The 18273-nt window shown below is 41.7% G+C and overlaps 1 protein-coding gene across 1 annotated transcript; it reads right to left on the minus strand.

Moving 5' to 3' along the window:
* Window positions 1–12445: 12445 nt before the first annotated feature.
* LOC134299325 (uncharacterized) lies at window positions 12446–17046 on the minus strand. The gene is made up of 2 exons (XM_062981831.1): window positions 15956–17046; window positions 12446–12727 (listed from the first exon to the last, which is right to left on the minus strand). Exons 1-2 carry the CDS (start codon window positions 17033–17035, stop codon window positions 12686–12688), a joined length of 1122 nt encoding a protein of 373 aa, XP_062837901.1. The 5' UTR covers window positions 17036–17046; the 3' UTR covers window positions 12446–12685.
* Window positions 17047–18273: the final 1227 nt, after the last annotated feature.

Consider the following 18273-nt stretch of genomic DNA (forward strand, 5'->3'; position numbering starts at 1 on the left):
TATCTTGTGCATTGATACTGTTTCACTCTTCACCAATGCGATTGCATCAATTTTTCATTCTATGCTCCTGCTGTTATATTTCCACACACCTTTGTAATCCTGCAGTCTTTTCTTATTTTGTTTGTCATTATTTTAGTACAACTGCATTTTTTCAGCATTACTAACAAAATAAAGGCAAAGATAGGCATAATTTTTAAATAAAAAACAGCCAGCTTGATAGGCAGAATGGCAAGGGCTCAGCCACCATGTTTTTTTCATCCAAAACAGCCCATGTGGCTGCAGGGTGCAGCTTCTTCCCTTCTATTTGGGTGCTTACTTAACCTCATTGCTAAAAACTCATTCCCTTGAAAGGAAGAAATAAAAGGGTCCCAGGAAGGGTGCTTCTTTAACACCGTTGCTCAACAACGGAAAGAGGAGCCTTGTAAGTTCCCCTTTGCTGCCATTTGGCTGGATCTTTCAGAGTTTTCAGCTGCCTAGTTGAAAACAAATATTTCCATTACCCAGGAAAGTCCCAAAAATGGATCTGGGTGCCCAACAAAATTCGGATACCAAAAAAGGATCGCCTTCTAGCCAAATTGCACAAGCCGAGTATGTATTATTTTATGTTACCCTGATATTTCTTTGCGTATTGAAAACATTTATTAAAAAAATATTATTTTTTAAAATAGGAGAAAAACACTTTAAAAGCCTCCGGCTAAAATGGAACAGAATAATATTTTCTAAACACTTTTACCCAGTTGTACTCATAATGTAATAGTTTTACAGTTACAGAAGGTTCTCAAACTATCTTTGTGTGTGGTCAATAATGCTTGTTTTACCACACTGTTTGTTCTAACATTAAACTGAACTTTTAAATCAAGCACTTAAGTGAGTTCTTTTATTGCTCTGACAGAAGGTAAAACTTGGACAGTTCTGTATGAAGCTTTTCTCTATTTTTTAATGTTGAATTTGCATCTGGTGTATATTAGTGTTCACTTGCTTTGCCAATCTGATTAAAATTGTGTTGACTCAAAGAGTTGATGAAGGTTGTTAAATACATTAATGTGGTGGCTAAACATGATCAAATTAATGTTCACATGCAGATGAGGAACTCCTATCAATATCCCATTGGGAAGTAATTATGTAAAGTCAGTTGCCCTTGATTAAAGTACATGACAGGTTGGGGGCACAGGGTCTGAAATGCTCCATTGGCATCTGTGGCTGGTCTTGAGTATTTCTGCTATGGACTGGTCCTGGATTTTTGAGTAGGAGTAGATGAGCCTTTAATCAATTTTGGCAAATTTCAAGAGAATTAGCAGACCATCCTCAATAGTAGTAAAATTCCAGTTTAGTTTGTTTTTGAAAATAATAATAATAATAATAATAATAATAATAATAATAATAATAAATGCTATTTATATCAATACAGCATTTTACATAGCCACATTGATAATAAAAACCCACAGCCACGTGTCTCTCTTTTTCTGATGATCATTCCTCCTCATGCAGCATAGTCCAGACTTTCATATAAAATTCCCCATCTACACCTAAGTAGATTCACCTTGACACACTTGTGGTTTTGTTTTTTTTTTTTTTTACAATCCAGCCGGTTATTTTAGACAGAGCACAACCTAGCAGGAAAGGAGCTTTCAAAATACTGCTGGTCCCTGTGGGTGAGACTAGAAGATACAAGGGGAATCAATACGGCTGTTTCTTAGATGCCAGAGGTGATTAACTGATAGGATAGGATTTTAATGCAAAATATTGGCAATTTGAAAGTAGAATTCAGCACCTTCTTCCAAGAGAGGGATCCCCAGGTAGATTTACTGAGAAGAGTCAATGAAATGCAAGCACTTTTGCCTGTTATTCTTGTCCTGTTATTCTAACGCCCCCTTTTTCCTTGTTGTTCCTACATCTCTGTAGTGCTGACTTACTCTTACTAATAAAAAATCCAATATTTTTTTCTTTTCTGTTTTAAGAAATCAGTAAAAAGCTACGAACTTTCTTTAAGTTTGGGAAACAGTCTATTTGTCCATCTCTGACATGTCCATCATATTTGTAATCCATAAATCTTGAGTGGGAATTTCTTTTTTTTCCAATAATAGGCATATACAATTCTTTCTGTGGTCGGTCACTATATATATATATATATATATATATATATATATATATATAAGTTTTGAATTTTTATGTGGGGAAATATTGCATTTATAAATCCCAAAAGAAATGCTTCCAGTTCTAGTGGCAATTTAATTTTAAAAACATTTTCAATGTTCTTATGAATTATAATCCAGACTTTTTATTTTTGGCTTTAGGACATGTTCAACCCATACGATAAAAAGTTGCTTCTTTTTGTTGACATTTCCAACAAGCATTTTTAAATTTTGATTCTAACTTTGCTAGCTTTTCCAGTGTCGTGTACCATCTACGTATCATCTTGTAATTTTTTTCTCTTAGTCCATAACATCTTGTGAATTTGATCTTTGTTTTCCATATCTGTTCCCAACAGTCTAAAGGAATATTATGACCAACATTCTTTGACCATTGAATCACACAATATTTAATCAAATGTTCTTCTGCATCTAATTTTAGTAATACTTTATAACCCTTTGCAATTTGTTTATCCTTAGACTGAAAATATATATTATCCATTTCATTGTCTTTCCAATCACTTTCTAACCTCTTGTTCATTTGGTATCTTTCTTGTAATTGTCAAAACCATGAAAATTGTATTCCATCTTATTGTAGTTGACTCAGTATTTTTAATTGATTTTCATTTTGTTGTCTTGTTATTACCATGAGTCTACAAGATCTGATTAGAGTTCTTGCTGATGAGGCCATTTCGAGGTCTCTCATTTATTGGTCAAAGTTTACTTAATGGCTGTTGAAAACAAATTTAATGATGTGACTTTCCCTGCCAGTATCTTCTTTTGTTATTTCATTCTTTAGGAACTTTGTTCTTCAGTTCTTTCATTCCTTCTTTCCCTTGTCCCTTTTTCTAAAGAGCAGATTTATACTGCCAGATGACTATGGTCTCAACTTTTACTGTTTGCTCTAGCATCATGGAATTTCTGGAATGTACATCATAATATAAATGTATTTGAAAGAACTCATTGAAGAAACAATATTTATATAGTTTATTTGGCTGAAGACAGCTGCTTTTTTTCTAAACTCTCAGAGGTATCTAAGGTTGGAAGGTCTTCCTTGAATTTATTTTAGCATTCTACATTTGTTGTTCATGTAGCCTGTGTTTGCTGACACTGCAGCCCATATGCTACACCAGCCATGGCGACTGTTCTCTTTCAAACAGCTGTGGAATATAATTTTAAACATATTAACAGATTTCAGTGTTTAATTTTAGAAACCTTCCACAATAAACAAAGCAGAGTGATCATATCACAAAGAAATTGGAAGACTGTGGCAATTAGATTCATCAGGTTCCCTTTGCAAAGGATGTCTTTATAAAAATGCATTAAGAGTGCATTAATGTTCAATAATGTAATTTGATTTCTACCCATTCTCATATAGCACTGCTGGTAGTATTATTCTACTGAGAAATTCACCATTATTTGATCACGTTATTAATTATTTGGGCCTATATGATGAATTTTGATCTGCTGTATATGCTTATGTACAAATCTAGAAATTTTAGTCAAAATGTGTCCGAAAACACTGTGTTTACTTATTCCCAGGTCAATGTGAGCACTGTACCTTAACTATTCTCATAAAAAGTATTATTTATTTATATGCTGCTTTATCTCTCGCAAAGGGGACTCAAAGAAAAAATTCCCTTATCTGAGTAGAGGGACAAAAGATGAGAGCTTAGTTCATCCCAGGATAAGCTAAAAGAAGCACCAACCCTCTCTCCTTACTCCACCATGACACTGATTCTAAGCTTTTTGAATTTCTGGACAGGAAAATGGTGGCAGCAGCTTTTTGGTACATTCTCTCAAAGATGCTCTGAGAGAGTAGAAGGAGTTGTTGCTCTTTCAGGTTCTCCTGGGATGGGCTAAGATCTCACCTTTTGCCACATCAATGAGAGAAGGGGATCATTCTTTAATTTATATAAAACATGATCCAACTGCTTCTGGGATTTTTGAACGCCTAGGCAGTGGTCAGGAGGAACCGAGTCCTCCTGAGCTCCTCCAGGAGGAGCTGGGCCCTGGCTTTTTCCCATTCCATAGAAGGATCCTTGACCTATCCATGCATAATATCAAAGTTCATTATTTTGGCTCTAAGCCTTCCCTTGATGTGCACATAAGGTTGAAGTATACATGACTCTGGGTAGTAAAGCTTGCTCAAGTCTTCAGCTATTCTTGGCAAATATCCCTTTGATTAAGGTGTTTTTGACCTCAGCGGTACCAAGCTATCTCTCAATTCCTTGCTCATTTCTGCAGTGCTTGAAAATTGTTGCCATTGCCCAATTAGACAGGCAGTATGAAAGACCAGTGGAAAGTCAAGGCTACATGGAGTCAAGTGATTCTGGCAGCCTTTCATAATTGTAGCATTGTGTTTACACTTAAACAGGCAATTTTCTGTAGAAACTTGACATATATACTTTGCAAACTTAGGCCTACCTCACAATTGGTAGGCACCAAATTGGCACCAAAAGGGTATTAAACCCAATACCTAACACACAACACAGACCAATATGCTGTGTAGCATATGCAGCTGTAAGACCGAAAAGTGTCCCATTCCGCAGAAGATATAACTTCAATAAAGCTAACTGGACAAAGTTTACAGAGACCTTGGAAGCTGCTATTTCTGATATAGAACCTTCTATAGAAAATTATGACCTGTTCGTAGAAGCTGTGAAAAGATCCTCAAGGCTCTCAATCCCTAGAGGCTGTCGCACAAGCTACCTACCAGGCCTAAATGAAGAATCACTAAATCAGCTACAAGAATATCTCAGATTATTTCAAGAGAACCCATACAGTGATGGGACTATAGCAGCAGGCCAAAAACTATCTACAGCCTTAGCTAATGCTAAGAAAGACTGTTGGATAGAGCTGCTTGAGAACCTTGACATGTCCAAGAGTAGCCGAAAAGCCTGGCAATTGCTGAGACGCCTGGATAGTGACCCTCTGGTCAACCCTGGACACGCGAACATGACACCAGATCAGATAGCTCACCAGCTAATTCAGAATGGGAAAACCAACTGCAGCAGAATAAAGATGAAAATCAACAGGGTGCCAGAACTTGAAACCCACCAGTTGTCTTCTCCTCTAAACCTGAAAGAACTCAGAGAAGCCATCAAGCGATGTAAGACTGGTAAAGCACCTGGCCTAGATGACCTGATGATGGAGCAAATCAAACACTTGGGGGCCAAAGCTGAAAACTGGCTTTTGAAATTCTACAATCAATGCCTGGCACACAAACAGATTCCCAGAGCATGGAGGAAAACTAAGATAACTGCCATCTTAAAACCTGGTAAAGATGCCTCCAATGCCAGGAACTATCGACCAATCTCCCTCTTATGTCATCTATATAAAGTCTATGAGAGGATGCTATTAAATTGACTAGGACCTGTTATCGAACCCAAGCTTATTGCACAACAAGCAGGTTTCAGACCAGGGAAAAACTATACAGGTCAAATTCTTCATCTGACTGAACATATCAAGGAAGGCTATGAGAAAGGCTGCATTACCGGAACAGTTTTTGTGGACCTTACGGCAGCCTATGACATGGTGCAACATAGAAAAATGCTGCATAAAGTCTACCATATCACCTGGGACTTTGACTTTACAAAAACTGTCCAGACCCTCTTAGAAAACCGCAGCTTCTATGTGGAGTTTCAGGGCCAGAAAAGCAGATGGAGGAGGCAAAAGAATGGTTTACCCCAAGGCAGCGTTCTTGCACCAACCTTATTTAATATCTTCACTAACCATCAGCCACAACCACCACTCACAAAGAGCTTTATATATGCTGATGACCTTGGCCTTACAACACAAGCAAAAGATTTTGAAACAGTTGAAAAGCAACTCACCAATGCCTTGAAAGATCTCTCCAGCTACTACAAAGAGAACCACCTGAAGCCCAACCCTTCCAAGACACAAGTGTGTGCTTTCCACCTACGTAACCGCGAAGCCAACAGGAAACTGAAAGTTACTTGGGAAGGCCAAGAGCTCGAACACTGTTTCCATCCTAAATACCTTGGTGTCACCTTAGACCGAACAGTAACATATAGGAAACACTGCATGAACACCAAGCACAAAGTAGCTGCACGCAATAACATCCTGCGGAAACTGACTGGCAGCGCATGGGGAGCAGACCCACAAGTAATAAGAACATCAGCCCTGGCCTTGTCTTTCTCAACTGCAGAGTATGCCTGTCTGCCCATGCAAAGCAGGTGGACATAGCACTGAATGAAACATGCAGAATCATCACGGGATGCCTTAAACCTACACCTGTTGATAAACTCTACAAGTTAGCTGGCATTGCCCCTCCTGACGTGCGACGGGAAGTTGCTGCTAACGGTGAGAGAAAAAAGGTCGAACATTGTGAAAGCCATCCACTGCATGACTATCACCCTCCTCCCACCAGACTCAAATCAAGGAAGGGCTTCATGAGAACCACCACTCCTCTTGATGTTCCTCCAGCAACAGCAAGGGTGTCCCTCTGGGCAGCTAAACCTGGCAATTCTAACTGGATGGCCCCCCAAGAGGGTCTTCCTCCAGGGGCAAACCAAGAATGGGCAACTTGGAAGTCCCTGAACAGACTCAGAAGTGGAGTGGGCAGATCAAAAGACAACTTGGCAAGGTGGCACTACCTGGAGGAATCCTCCACCTTGTGTGACTGTGGAGCTGAACAAACAACTCAGCGTATGTATGCTTGCCCACAATGCCCTGCCTCATGTATGGAGGAGGAGTTGTTTAAAGCTACAGACAATGCGGTTGCTGTTGCCCGCTTTTGGTCCAAAACTATTTAGTTGCTTGTGATTTCTTTTCTTTTTTATTTCCATTATTTGAAATGTATTTGTTGTACAATGCTTTTGACATGAAAAAAATAAACCTCACAATTTCCACTTTTAAATAAGCCCCCCCCCCTCTACTTCCAGCATTGTGATTTGTCAATTCCACAAAATTCATGTGTGTGTATTTTTACATGCATTGAATTCATGCATTCTTGTTAGCCCATGAATATGCTCTTCAAAGTTATCCAACACTCAAGTAACATGGTTTTGGATCATTTATTCAAATATTTTCTAAAGAAAAATCCATTTCTACCATAGTTGCATGTTTTCATCCTAATGAGCTACAATGTAGGTCCAATAGGGTTGGTGCTCATCTCCATTTCAAAGCCGAAGAGCTGGCGTTGTCCGTAGACACCTCCAAGGTCATGTGGCTGGCATGACTTCATGGAGCGCCATTGCCTTCCCGCTGGAGCGGTACCTATGGATCTACTCATATTGGCATGTTTTTGAACTGCTAGGTTGGCAGAAGCTGGAGATAATAGCGGGCGCTCACTCAGTTCCCAGGATTTGAACCTGGGACCTTTCGGTCTGCAAGTTCAGCAGCTCAGTGCTTTAACACACTTCGCCACCAGGGCTCCTTATAGATATCCAATAGATATCTCTAATAAGGATATTTAAAAGCTGCATCTGGCAGATTCTGTATTCATTGTTTAAAAAAACAAAACAAAACAAAGAGTAGTTCCTCTTATTTCATTTGAGAATTATTTTCCTTCTTGTTTTCTGCTTTGGCAGGAAGAGTTCCGTTACTTTGCCTTGCACCAAGCGAATCAGGCTACTTGAGCCAATTTTGTATAGGCAGGATCTTAAGTCCTAGACTTCCCTCCAAAAGGGGTATTTTGTGTTATTTTCTTACGAACCTGCTCAGGAAACAATTATTAGTGTATTCTAGAGATATGCATGGAACAAATAGCTGAACTGCTTTTGAGAATGGACTTATATTTTCTTCCTAGTAAAAGGAGCTATACAATCCATTCAAGAACTGAAATGAAGCACATCCTAAATGTATCCAGTAATCCTCTATGCAATACAGTTAATAGTTTCTGGTATAATTTCAGGTTTGCATTTCATTTTGCTCCATTCCTCCAGACATGCAATCAACCATGGCGAGAAAAAAAAAGAGTATGGCTTTGAATGAATGTCTGGCAAGGCTCTGCTATGCAAGAGGGATGGAAAAATAAAATTCTTTCAGTTGAATTGTCTTTAAAAAAATTAGGCAAGGAATTGAAACTGTGTGGTGCATAATTTAATTAGCTTGTCATTCTTGCCCTCGATTCTGCTCCCCCATCGCCACCACTCCCAGCCCACAAACAATAGCAACAACTACAGTCAGCAATTTCTAGTTGGAGAAATTGGTATGTGGGTTATAATAATTTTTTTATTCCATTTACCAAAGAAAATCAATATCTTTGAATTTACATGTGTTGAATATGGATGTCTTATAAGCATTAAGTGACATAATACATGTAAAGAAAAGAGCCATCAGAACTGCAATCAGTTCTCTCTGTTCACAGATTCTGGATCCAAAGATTCAACCACCCACCGCTTCAATGTTTTTAATGCCTAAAGGCAACCCTTATTCTTACCATTTTTATATAAGGGACACTATTTTACTATGCAATTGTATATTATGGAAATTAAGCTTCCATTGATTTTCGTATCCACGGGAGTCCTGGAACCCAGATCCCAGCAGATACCACTGTGTATTTTTAAGTGTTAAGTGCCAATAGCAACATTAAATTTTAGAAGCATGTATTGCATTGCAGGAGTAGAATGTGTGTCAAGAGAGAGTTTTATCAAAAAGAATTTTATCTGAAATAAACTAAAACAAATTTTATATACAGTTGAGACACTTTCCCCCCATGATAACTTTTTCAGGAGTAAATTTCCATTCCTATGGGTAGAGTTCTCTTAATTCTTGTGTTGTCTCATCTCCGTTCTTAACTATGATTTCTGGATTGTATACGTTTTTGAATACACTGGAAGGTGTTCCTGACACCTTTAAAATCACATAATACAGCATTCATAATGAGAAGTCAAATGTGATCTCATTCAACCCTTTGTTGAACATGTTTCAGAATTTAATTGGAGGTTTCTTTCTTACCGTTTCCTCAACAGCCCTTACTGATTTTAGTCAGGACAGAAAATAATTGGAAATAACGTGAAAGAGTTGTGGTTTGAGGACAAAGATCTGCCAATAAACTATGTGGTGGGAAATCTTTAAAAATTAGAAGCAAAATATCCATCACTATAATGGATCAAATGTGTGTATAGATGAACATGCTTTGTAGAGATTCCTGGAGAAAATGCACTGTGTTTTCGTTCATCCTTCGTTGGATCTCTGTCACTGCAAGAGTGGGACCATGTGCAAACAGGAAAGAAAGAGGAACCTGGAAGAAAAAAGAGCACACCCATGGGGAGTGGGGGAAAGGATTGTTTTGGTGGGCACTTGAAAGAAAACTAAGAGCACTTGAATTAGTAAAGGGAAAGGAAGAGTGTTACAAATGTTAAGGGCAGAGAAAAAGTACCCAAATTACATTGGAGTGAGAAAAAACACTGTAGTGGAGGAGGAAGGAAGGTGGAGAGTCTGAATTGGTGGATTGCTGAGGGATAACAAAGAGCACAGCTAAGCAATTTCTAACATTTTGGGAGCTGAGTAAATGCTTGTGCAGTCATAACACAGTTATCCATAAAAACCTGGGTTGAGCAAGCACAGAACAGATCGTTCCATGCATGGACTAAAAGAGGACAAAGAGTTTCATGGGGCAGGATAACCGAGAGCCACATGGAGAGTAGCCCATACATTGACCCATGGCAATAAAATCTAATTTCAGCATGTGCTCTCTCTTTGTCCTGTTTCTTCTTCATTTATCTCTCATTTATCATCAGCTGTTTACTAGATTCCTCCCACTTTGTTTTATTTTTAACATTGTATCTCTCAGATTGCTTTCTTATCTGCTGCTCTCTTTTCTTTTTTGTCACAGCTAAAAGAAAAAGTTTCTGTTTCTGGAGGAAATTAACCCGGTTCCAGTATTTATCCTATCGTCCCTAGGTAATTACAGAATTATGCAACAGAAAAAGCAAATCAAAATGGAAGAAACCTTACAACAATGTGATCAACTACAGAAGAGATGGGATGGAAGTAAATTTGTTGTCCCAATAGTACAACTCCATGGGCCACAGTTGTATATTTTGTAGGGATGTGCAAAACTGCAGAAACCTGTTCTGTTTTCATTTTGAATTTCAGCCCCCCCCCCCCTCCCCTGGTTCCAGTTTTGGGAAGATTCTGGGAGATTAGGAGGGGGGCGTTCAAATTCAGAATTTGGGATCCAGACTTCCATTTCAATTTTAGGAAGATTTGGTCAATTCGCACCAATGGGGAAACTGTTGAGGCTCATCTTTCTGTCATTTTTGGGGGGGAGAGGGGGAGATTAGGCTACTGGTGCTGGGATACACATACACAAACTGTAAGACATGTAAGTAGGTAGATACTAGTAGGTAGGTAGGGCTGGCACTTCAAGTTTTTAAAATAAAACAATTTAAAAAATAAAATCATTGTCATTCTGGTCAAATACTGGCATTTCTCACAAAAATTTTCCATTCTTACGGTAGATGGGGGTGGGACTCTGGGGATGAGAGAATGCTTTGGCCATGTATGCATTTGGTATTGTGCCAGTTTTTGATTGGAAAAAAAATCACTTGAAAATTGGCAATAGTTTTTTTTTAAAAAAATTTAAATAAGAGTTTTAGGGGGCTCCAAGAGGGCATAGGGGCCCACATAGATGGAACATGTAAGAAGCCAGGGAGCTGCAAGTAAAGACAATGGCAAAATTGTCTCCGTTGTTGATGTTTACAGTTTCAAGGCAAAGCTAGAGCAACCAAGTGAACAAATTGCGCATTTCTATCTAGAATTCTGAAATACTCCAAAATTGTCCATACGGGTAGCTGAGATAGTGGTACCTTTGCTTTCTGAGGGCTCAATGTACACTAACTTTGTTTTATGTGAGATTCAATAAAAATATTGTGTATAAAATTACCTTCATGCTTATAGTTGTATAAGGTCGATATGAAATATAAAGGAATACCATATTTAGGTCCCATTTATAAGATATCTCATTATGCACATATATATGCAAAATAAAATAATTTAAAATAATTAAATAAAATCAGAAATTCAAAACAAGCATTTTGGATAAGGAATATTCAACCTGTCTGAGTCCACGGCAATAGGAGTTTTTGACTATGTTTATTCTCAAGGCTTTTTTTTTTAAAAAAAAACCTTACGGGAAATGCACATCAGCTGAAATTACCAAAATAGTAAATTGTACTTTTCCCTCTAACATAAGCTCATTCTTTAAATAGTTGCATTAGACATTGCTCCAAAGCAGAAGGTCCTTTTATATCTTTTCTTTGCTTCCATTTCTCTAATGAAGGATTTCAAGTAAAGAGAGAGAGATATCTGTTTTAAATTCTGTTGGATATTTATTTTTTTGCACATCACTTTCTCATTTTCCAGTTGGTGAAAGTTAACTGAATACTCACTGTCAGATGCAATGCAGCTAGTTCAGCTCTATTCCTTCACAATCATTCCTAAGTATTAGAAGGTTGAAAATCATTATAGTTACCGTGGAGGAGAAAGTGAGTGGATTACCAAGCTTCCCACAGTTGGGACTTTAGATGTGGTTGAATAGGAGAATCTATGTTTGAGATTAATAAGAGATTAAAAAATAACAGGGGACTCTGAACCACATGAATACTACATGTGAGTATTTAGATGTACTTAGATGTGAGTCACTTATGTAACGGTCATGTAGTATTGGTGGTGAGTAATATATTCTGTTATGATGTGTTGATTGTGTGGAATATATTCTAACACTCTGTGTTCTCCTATTTAGCATGTATGATTGATGTTTTTATTGGATAACTGTTTTATTGCTGTGTTTTGATATTTGATTGTTTTATCGGGCAAGGCCCCATGTAAGCCGCCCCGAGTCCCTTCGGGGAGATGGGGCGGGGTATAAAAATAAAGTTATTATTATTATTATTATTATGATCAAATAGCAAGTCAGCTTAAATTAATGAAAGGCCATTGAAAGACATTAAATATTTCAAATGTCCATAGGAAACAAGGTGATTATCCAAGGTGATTTCAAGCACTATGCACAAATGTCAACACAAAACTTCTGACCATCTGTACACTTACTAGTATAAGTTAGGATCTAGTACCTTGACCTTTAAATGTCAAAAAAGAAAGCTAGTTGCTTGCTTTGTGTCTATGATGCAGCACAATACTGAACGTGGGTGGGAAGGAAAGATGATTATTCTCCTTGAATCCTGGATTAATAGAGTACTTTCCAGTTTCCACCCACCTATAAGTACCAGAAAATGAGTGTTGACTGCTCTAACACAGGAAGAAGAAAGTTGTTTGTTCATCTAACTCTGAGATACCTCTCTGTCAGCTCACCACAGCCGCTCCCGAATGAACACACGAGACTCTTTGTGGTATCACCAGGAACTTTTACTGTAGGAAACATGAACATCAGAAAAGCCAAGAATGGGAGGCTCCGGCCAACCCTCCTTTATATACCCTCCCCCTCATTTGAACAGTCTCTTCCCGCTCAGTAAAACCCCGCGCAAATTCCCCGCCAAGTCCATCAGCCGTTTCTCCTCCGAGTCCTGGGACGCAGGTGTCTTATCAATGTCAGTGACCCTGAAACTCAGAGCCACATCCAGGCTCTAGTAGCAGGGTTCTGACATGGCGTCCTCCTCCCCTTCGTCCTGGAAGGAAAAGATTAAACACAACTATTGTTCTCCGCTGTCCAGAGTTCCTTTATACTTTTTTAACAGGCTGCAATGGAATACCGGGTGTACCTTTCCTAGGTCCTTTGGTAGCCTCAGCTCATAGGTCACTTCGTTTATTCTTTTTGCTACCCTGAATGGCCCTATATAGCGTGGAGCCAATTTCTTGGATGGGAACCCCAATTTCAGGTTTTTTGTGCTCAGCCAAACCAGATCTCCTTCGCCCAATTTGTCCCCCTCTCGGCGCCTACGATCCGCAAAGAGCTTGTACTTCTTTTGTGTTTCCCGCAATGCCTCTACCACGGTTTGCCACCCTTGCTTGATTTTGGCCGGCCATTCCTCGTCGGTCTGGCCCTCCCCTTCCTTCCACTCGGGTAGCCTGGGGAAAGGTGCCACCTCCTGTCCGTATACTATTTCAAATGGGGCACGACCTGTGGCCGAATGTACGGCCCCGTTAAAAGCCATCTCAGCAAACGGAAGAAGGTCCGCCCAATCATCCTGTCTATAATTGGTGTACATCCTTAAGAATTGGCACAGTGTCTGTTGGGTACGTTCGACCCCCCCGTTGGTCGCGGGATGAAAGGCCGAGCTCAGGTTCCTTTCTGCTCCTAACAGCTGTAAGAATTTTCCCCAAAATTTTGCAGTAAATTGGACTCCCCGGTCACTAATTATCTTGTCGGGACACCCATGTAGGCGATATACATGCTTCACATACAAATCAGCAAGTTTTTCAGCTGAAGGAAGTTTTGGCAGAGCCACAAAGTGTGCCTGTTTTGAGAATAGGTCCAATATTGTCCAAATGTATCTGTGGCCTCTGCTGGGGGGTAGTTCGCCTACAAAATCCATGGCTACGCATTCCCATGGCCTCATGGGCTCCACCACCTTCTGCAATAGCCCCTGGGGCTTCCCCGGTGGTGTTTTTCCCTCTGCACATAATTCACACTGCGTGACGTACCCCCTGGCGTCTTTCCTCATTCCGGGCCACCAGCATTGTCTGGCCAACAGTTTAATAGTCCTGGTGGGGCCTAGATGACCCGCACCCTTGTTATCATGGTACTTCCTTAACATTTCTCGTCTTAAACATTCAGGAATATACAATTTCTTATTTACAAACACCAAATCCCCACACAATTCTCCCTTTTCTTTGTTTGTTTGTAACCATTTGTCCATTCCATACGCTCGCTTCAACTCTTCCTCCCATATTTCTCCTCCCCCCGTGGAAATGGCAGTACGTTTGTTTTCTTTGGCCGCTTGTGCTCGAGTTAGTACTGCCAGGCCCCATTGCTTATCAAGAAAAATACTCCCTTCAGATTCCTGAATTCCTCCCCCGTGCTGAGGCATCCGAGAGAGAGCGTCAGCGAGTATATTATGTTTCCCCTGGAAGAATCTGAGTCTGAAATCAAAACGGCTGAAATATTGGGCCCATCTAATTTGCTTCGCTGATAGTTTACGAGGGGATCTTAGATACTGTAAATTTCTATGGTCAGTCCACACCTCAAACGGTGTTCCACTTCCTTCCAGGAAGTGTCTCCAGCACTCTAGTGCTTTTAGAATCGCTAAGGCTTCTCTCTCCCAAATCGGCCAGTTTTTTTCTGTATCGCTAAACTTTTTTGACAGATAGCCACATGGCTTCAGGTTCCCCCCCTCGTCTTTCTGTAGCAGAACTGCCCCATATGCCCGGTCTGACGCATCGCAATGTAATACAAAGGCTTTAGACATATCAGGGTGCTGTAGGACAGGCTCCTCAGTAAAACGCTTTTTAAGGGCTTCGAAAGCTTCCTGGCATTCTATTGTCCAGGTCAGTTTGGCCCCTGGGGCCTTCACTTTGGCTGTTTCTCCCCTACCTTTAGTCTTTAACAAATCCGTTAATGGCAAAGTGAGGCGCGCAAAGTCCTTGATAAATGTTCTATAGAAGTTTGCGAACCCTAGGAAGGATTGCAGCTGCTTCCGTGTTTTGGGGGCTTCCCACCCCCTCACGTCTTCTACCTTCGCAGGGTCCATCGCCACTCCCTGGGAGGAAATCCTATACCCCAGAAAGTCTATCTGGTCTTTATTGAACTCGCACTTGGCAAGCTTCGCATACAGTTTTGCTTCTCTCAACTTTTGCAGGACTTCCCTGACTAGTTCTATGTGTTGCTCCTTAGTCCGAGATACTAACAATATGTCATCTAAAAAAACAAAGACTCCCTTGTACAACAATGGATGCAACACTTCGTTGATTAATTGCATGAACGCGGCGCCTCCGCCGCACAAACCGAAAGGGAGCACACGATAATTGAATAATCCGAATGCACAGGAGAAGGCCGTCTTCCACCTGTCCTCTGGTTTAATCTGCAATTTATGGTACGCTTCAATTAAGTCCAATTTAGTGAATATCTGTCCCTCCGATAACTGGGCGATCAAGTCCTTCACTAAAGGTAGGGGGTATTTATTTCCAGAACTGATTGCATTCAGGCCCCTGTAGTCAATGCAGAGCCTCAGCGTTTGGTCCTTTTTGCGCCTGAACAACACAGGCGCCCCTAGAGGGGAATTTGAAGGCTCTATGAAACCCCTCGCTAGGTTTTTATCAATGTATTTTCTCAGTTCCTCCTTTTCCCTAGCCGACATTGGGTATATTTTTGCCTTAGGAAGCTCTGCTCCTGGGACTAGCTCTATCTTCACTTCAACTCTCCGCTTCGGTGGGAAACTGTCTGCTTCCTTCTCATCAAATACGTCCACAAAATCCCGATACTCTGGGGGTAATTTATCTGCCAGTTCTGCTATCCTGATAGAGTCTTCCTCCCCCCTTTTCCCCGGCTCCCTTTCCACTTCCTGGCTCCCTCCTTCCAACTTCATCCTGAAGATCATGCTCTTATCCTCCCAGTTGATTTGCGGGTTGGCCTGCCCCAGCCATGGCATGCCTAGTATAACATTATAGCTGGCTATTTGTGATATCACAAATGACACCTTTCCTTCCCAACTCCCTATCTTACACTTTACATCTTCGGCACTGTACTTAGCTAATGATCCCGATGCTGTGGATCCGTCCAACTGCGAAAAAGCTATTGGGGATTCTAGGTTCGTTCTTTCGCATCCCAATCCCTCGGCTAATTCAGGGGAGATGATGTTCCTGGAACATCCACAATCCACAAATGCTTTGCAGGTTGCTTGTTTGCTGCCACTTTCCAGCTGAATGGGGACCACTATCATGGCTTTGTCCTGACTTACCAACCCCCCCGAGTGGTGCCTCATCGGTGGTTCTTCCTCGGCGCGTTTCCCTGCCACGGCTCTTGGTTTGGGCGGGCCTCCGCCTTCCCCTTTTCTCTGCCAGCACTCGGCAGCCCTGTGGCCCAAACGGCCGCACACGAAGCAGCCCCTCCTGCTGGTGCTCACGTTCCCTGTCGGCTCCGTTCTCCTCCCGGCTGGGGTTGATCCCTCCTTCCGGCTCCCCTCTTTCATCTGCGGCCGCTGCTGTAGCCCTCCTCGGTGCCTCCTCGCCTGGGCCAGCGATGTCTCGATGCGCCCCGCCAGCTGAATCCATCCGCGCAGTGTGTCAGGCTCATCACGATGCACCGCCCAGGAGAGGATCTCCCGCCTGAGCCCCTCTTTGAAGAGTTCTATCTTTGTCACTGCAGACCATTCCGGCACCTTTTCAGCGAGGCATTGGAACTCCTCCGCATACTCAGACACCGACCTCTGCCCCTGGGAGACGGTCTTCAACTCCTCCCTCGCCCGGATCTGCTCCAGTGGATCTCGGAAACGGGTCTCCAGGGCCCCCATAAAGCGTCGGAGTGACCCCAGACATGGGTCGCGCCGCGCGTGTAGTTGAACGTACCAGCTGGCCGCTCCCCTCTTCAACACTGCACCAATGGCCCGTACCCGGCTGGATTCCGTTCTAAAAGTGTGGGCATTGTCCTCCATATAGCCCCTCACCGTGGTCAGGAAAAAATCCAGTTCAGAGGACTCTCCCCCAAACTCGATCCTTAGTTCCTCTCGTCTCGGTAGGGGTCCCTGTGGTGGCAATCCCCAATCCTCCGCCCGTCGCAAGCCCCCTTGCGGGCCAGTGGGCCCCGCTGCTGCTTCCCTTTGTCCTGTGCCACGCCCGGCATTCGCCAGGGGCACCAGGGTCTCAGTTGGGAGCGTAGCCGAGATTCTCGGAGGCTTTTCCCCTTCGTCGTCACTCTCCTCCACCCGCGTCAGGCTCGTTTGGATCTTGGGCCGGGCACCGGGCTCCTTTCGCATTTCCCTTCCCTTCGGTGCTGGGAGGTCTGCAAAGCCCTGGCTGCTTCCCATGCTCACGTCCCACATTGAGCTAGCCCGGAGTTCCCTTCCTCGCTCCGGCTCCGCCAAAACCGCCAGGCCTCCCATTCTTGGCTTAGTGTCAGCTCACCACAGCCGCTCCCGAATGAACACACGAGACTCTTTGTGGTATCACCAGGAACTTTTACTGTAGGAAACATGAACATCAGAAAAGCCAAGAATGGGAGGCTCCGGCCAACCCTCCTTTATATACCCTCCCCCTCATTTGAACAGTCTCTTCCCGCTCAGTAAAACCCCGCGCAAATTCCCCGCCAAGTCCATCAGCCGTTTCTCCTCCGAGTCCTGGGACGCAGGTGTCTTATCAATGTCAGTGACCCTGAAACTCAGAGCCACATCCAGGCTCTAGTAGCAGGGTTCTGACACCTCTCCATAACATCAGGCAACAACCATAGTGCTACCAATTCATCTTGAAAAGGGTATCCATAAAACCCAGTGCTAATCAAGAACAACTTGCTTTTGCTAGAAGCTACTACTTGAATAGCTCATTTTCCTGACTGTGAATTTTATTTCTCTTCAGCTTCTGAACTCTTTTTCTTCCCTACAAGCCTTTCTTCCCCAATTTTTGAGGAGGTCTATCTATACTATTTCGCTTGAGTGTGGACATATACGGATGAGAGACAGGGTCTATACTGCAACCCTTGCCTTCCCATATGCTATCATTGTGCATAGGTAGTCATTGGAACAGGATTAAAATATTTCAAATGATTAGAGGCATTAGTCTTGGAAAAGGGAAAAGCATGAGTTGATTCCCTCCCTGAGTTTCAAATCACACATGATTATTTATTTATGGGGTTTAATTACTTTTTAATGTAATAAAATGGCTCAGCAATTATTCCTCCAGGGCAACTATTTCTGTGGCCATTTTGAGTTAAATCAATTATCTCAGCAGTGGTTTCCACAAGCATTAGTCATCCGTAAGTCATGAAATAGGGCAGTCTGGACAGTCAGAGGCCTGAATGGAGACTATACATAAGCCTCATTCATTATGCAGACTTGTTACGCATCACAGAGAATATATACACAGAAAAACTATTACATGGTTAGAAAATATAATACTTATGTTGGCCAGCTGCCTTAAGAATTACATATCCTAACTATTCTTAGCTTTTCACATCATGTTTCCCATTGTTTACATATTTTAAGCATTTACTTTGTACAGAAGGTGGAAAATATGCATACTGACAAGACTATCTATGACACCTGATGGTATTATTCACAATCTTGCA

The sequence above is a fragment of the Anolis carolinensis genome, chromosome 5 (genome assembly GCF_035594765.1).
Source record: "Anolis carolinensis isolate JA03-04 chromosome 5, rAnoCar3.1.pri, whole genome shotgun sequence".
Lineage (NCBI taxonomy): Eukaryota > Metazoa > Chordata > Lepidosauria > Squamata > Dactyloidae > Anolis > Anolis carolinensis.